The 2,161-nt window shown below is 31.8% G+C and overlaps 1 protein-coding gene across 1 annotated transcript; it reads right to left on the minus strand.

The window, feature by feature from the left end:
• Window positions 1–1,233: 1,233 nt before the first annotated feature.
• On the minus strand, window positions 1,234–1,677 carry LOC115229381 (SCAN domain-containing protein 3-like). The gene has a single exon (XM_029799744.1). The coding sequence runs from the start codon at window positions 1,675–1,677 to the stop codon at window positions 1,234–1,236; it is 444 nt and encodes a 147-aa protein (XP_029655604.1).
• Between the last annotated feature and the right edge of the window lie 484 nt (window positions 1,678–2,161).

Below are 2,161 nucleotides of genomic sequence, written 5' to 3' on the forward strand. Positions count from 1 at the left end.
TTTTTTCCGGTCAGAATATCACAGGAAAGATGTTCAATGTTGAAAAAATACTTGAAGTATATATTAAATCTTATTTCTAGCCACCTCCTCTTCCATTCAACAGTTTAAGTGGGAATTTTAGTCCACATGGATTGAATATAGTCACAGCTTGTGGACCTTTTAGTTCAGAAAATGAGTTTAAAGCTCTTTCTGTACTACTAAAGAGAATTGATCAACTAGAAATGGGAGTGGATGTAATTTTTCTGGTTATAATTTCAATATTTATTAGTAGATTGGTCCATTTGTAGATATCAGTGTACATTCTTTATATCGTTCATACGATGAGATCTTCCATGGGCTTATAAATACTATGGGAGAGTTTTTGGAGTCAACGGATAGGCATATTGTGTTAGTTCCCTCTGAAAGAGATGTTTTTCATTTGCCTGTGTTTCCTCAACCGCCTTTTGAATATTCTGGACATAAAAATCTGCATTTTGTATCCAATCCTACTGTGGTCAGGATTGGGGGGATTACAATATCTGCATCTTCTGTTGATTCTCTTTTTTCGCTCAGTTCCGGAGAAGTCTCAAAGTTAGAGTTGTTTGTTATTTTTATTTAGTTGTGTTGGTGATAGAATAGGGAGGTTGTTGGGTCATTTAATAACATATGGTGTATCCCCTGTTTACCCTGTTCAGAGTTCTGGAACTCACGTGGTTTATAGAGAGAGGACTCCGTGTCCTTTGATTGAGTATAAACCACATTTAATGTTTCTAAGTTCTGAATTGAGGTATTTTATTAAGGTTGTTATTTCTGAATATTTTGTAGGATGTGGATGGATGTTTATGTGTTAATCCTGGAAGAGTTGTGAAAGGAGAAGGGAATGGGTCGTTTTCATATATTCGTCTATTAGTCGATGATTCTATTTCATCTGGATTTTCTGTTCTTAGTGGGGAAATCATTTCACTTTATTGAATTTTTTGTAAATATTTACCCTTTATTGTGAAATAAAAATTTAAATAATTTTGAGCTGCAGAAAAATTCTTTTTTATTTTTTGTTTGTAAGTAAATTAAACCAGGCATTCTCAACCTTTTTTTGTTCATCGCCCCCTTTGAAAATTTATCTTCCCCTTTAAAATACAATCTAAAAATTTTTGTGCATTGTACCTTAATTGGTTGTTTTTTTTGTATATAACTAAAAAATCAAAATATAAAACAATAAATAAAATGTAAAAATTTAATTTTTACTACAAATTATTAGTGAGACCCTTGATATTGATGTTTACTCGCTAAATATTCAATGTCGGGTTTAATTCTGCTCAACTTTAGGCGTATATCCCCTCTATAACACACTTCCAGTCTATTTCTTTCACATTGTGTGTTACGATTTACAAAACTATATCCATTTTCAACTAAATAAGTCGTAGGAAATGTCAATAGTAAATTTCTGATTTCCTTCCATAAATTTGGAAATTTCATTTGTACATCTTTTGATTGCCAAAATTTAGAGATACCATCCTGTTGACATCTGTAAATATATTCTTCATTATATTTCAATTCAATTATCTCTTCTTGGATTGTTTCGTTTATATCTTCTGGCACACATGAAAAAGGATCAATCATCCATCCTTTAAATTTCAAAACAAACAAATCTTTGAATCTAGAGATATATCCACTTCTAAGTCCGTCAAATATTGTCATTATGTCATAATATTGTTTTGGCTGAAATATTTACTTATCGCAGATAGTTGTGAAATGTTTCCAAAAATTTCCAATGATTCGGCAAACAATAAATCCTCATTTAATACACATTCATTATCGAAAGACCTAAATTTTATTAAAAATTCGAAAATAACCTCACAAACCCCATTAAAACAGTTTTTAATAATTTTAGAAGCATCTTGATGCATTACATCCGATATTATTACTTCCAGTGATGGAATTATTACATTTTCTGCGATAGTATGGAAGTTTTCGCAATAATTTCAACAATTTTATAGGAAGCGATCTGCGCACCCACAATAATAATAATAATAGAGGCACGTCCGCAAGATCGCAACTTAATGTGAAATCTCGCACTGGCCAGCCACATAAGATCAAGATAGAAAGAGAGAACATGTTATTAGGAACTAACTAATCCAAACGAACGAATCCAAACGAGCTGTCCCCCCGCATCTATTTTTCT

This window comes from Octopus sinensis, unplaced genomic scaffold (genome assembly GCF_006345805.1).
Source record: "Octopus sinensis unplaced genomic scaffold, ASM634580v1 Contig12563, whole genome shotgun sequence".
Classification (NCBI taxonomy): domain Eukaryota; kingdom Metazoa; phylum Mollusca; class Cephalopoda; order Octopoda; family Octopodidae; genus Octopus; species Octopus sinensis.

Excerpts from the sequence above, each read along its gene's own strand:
- LOC115229381 (XM_029799744.1), bottom strand. The coding sequence starts at position 1,677 with ATGACAATATTTGACGGACTTAGAAGTGGATATATCTCTAGATTCAAA.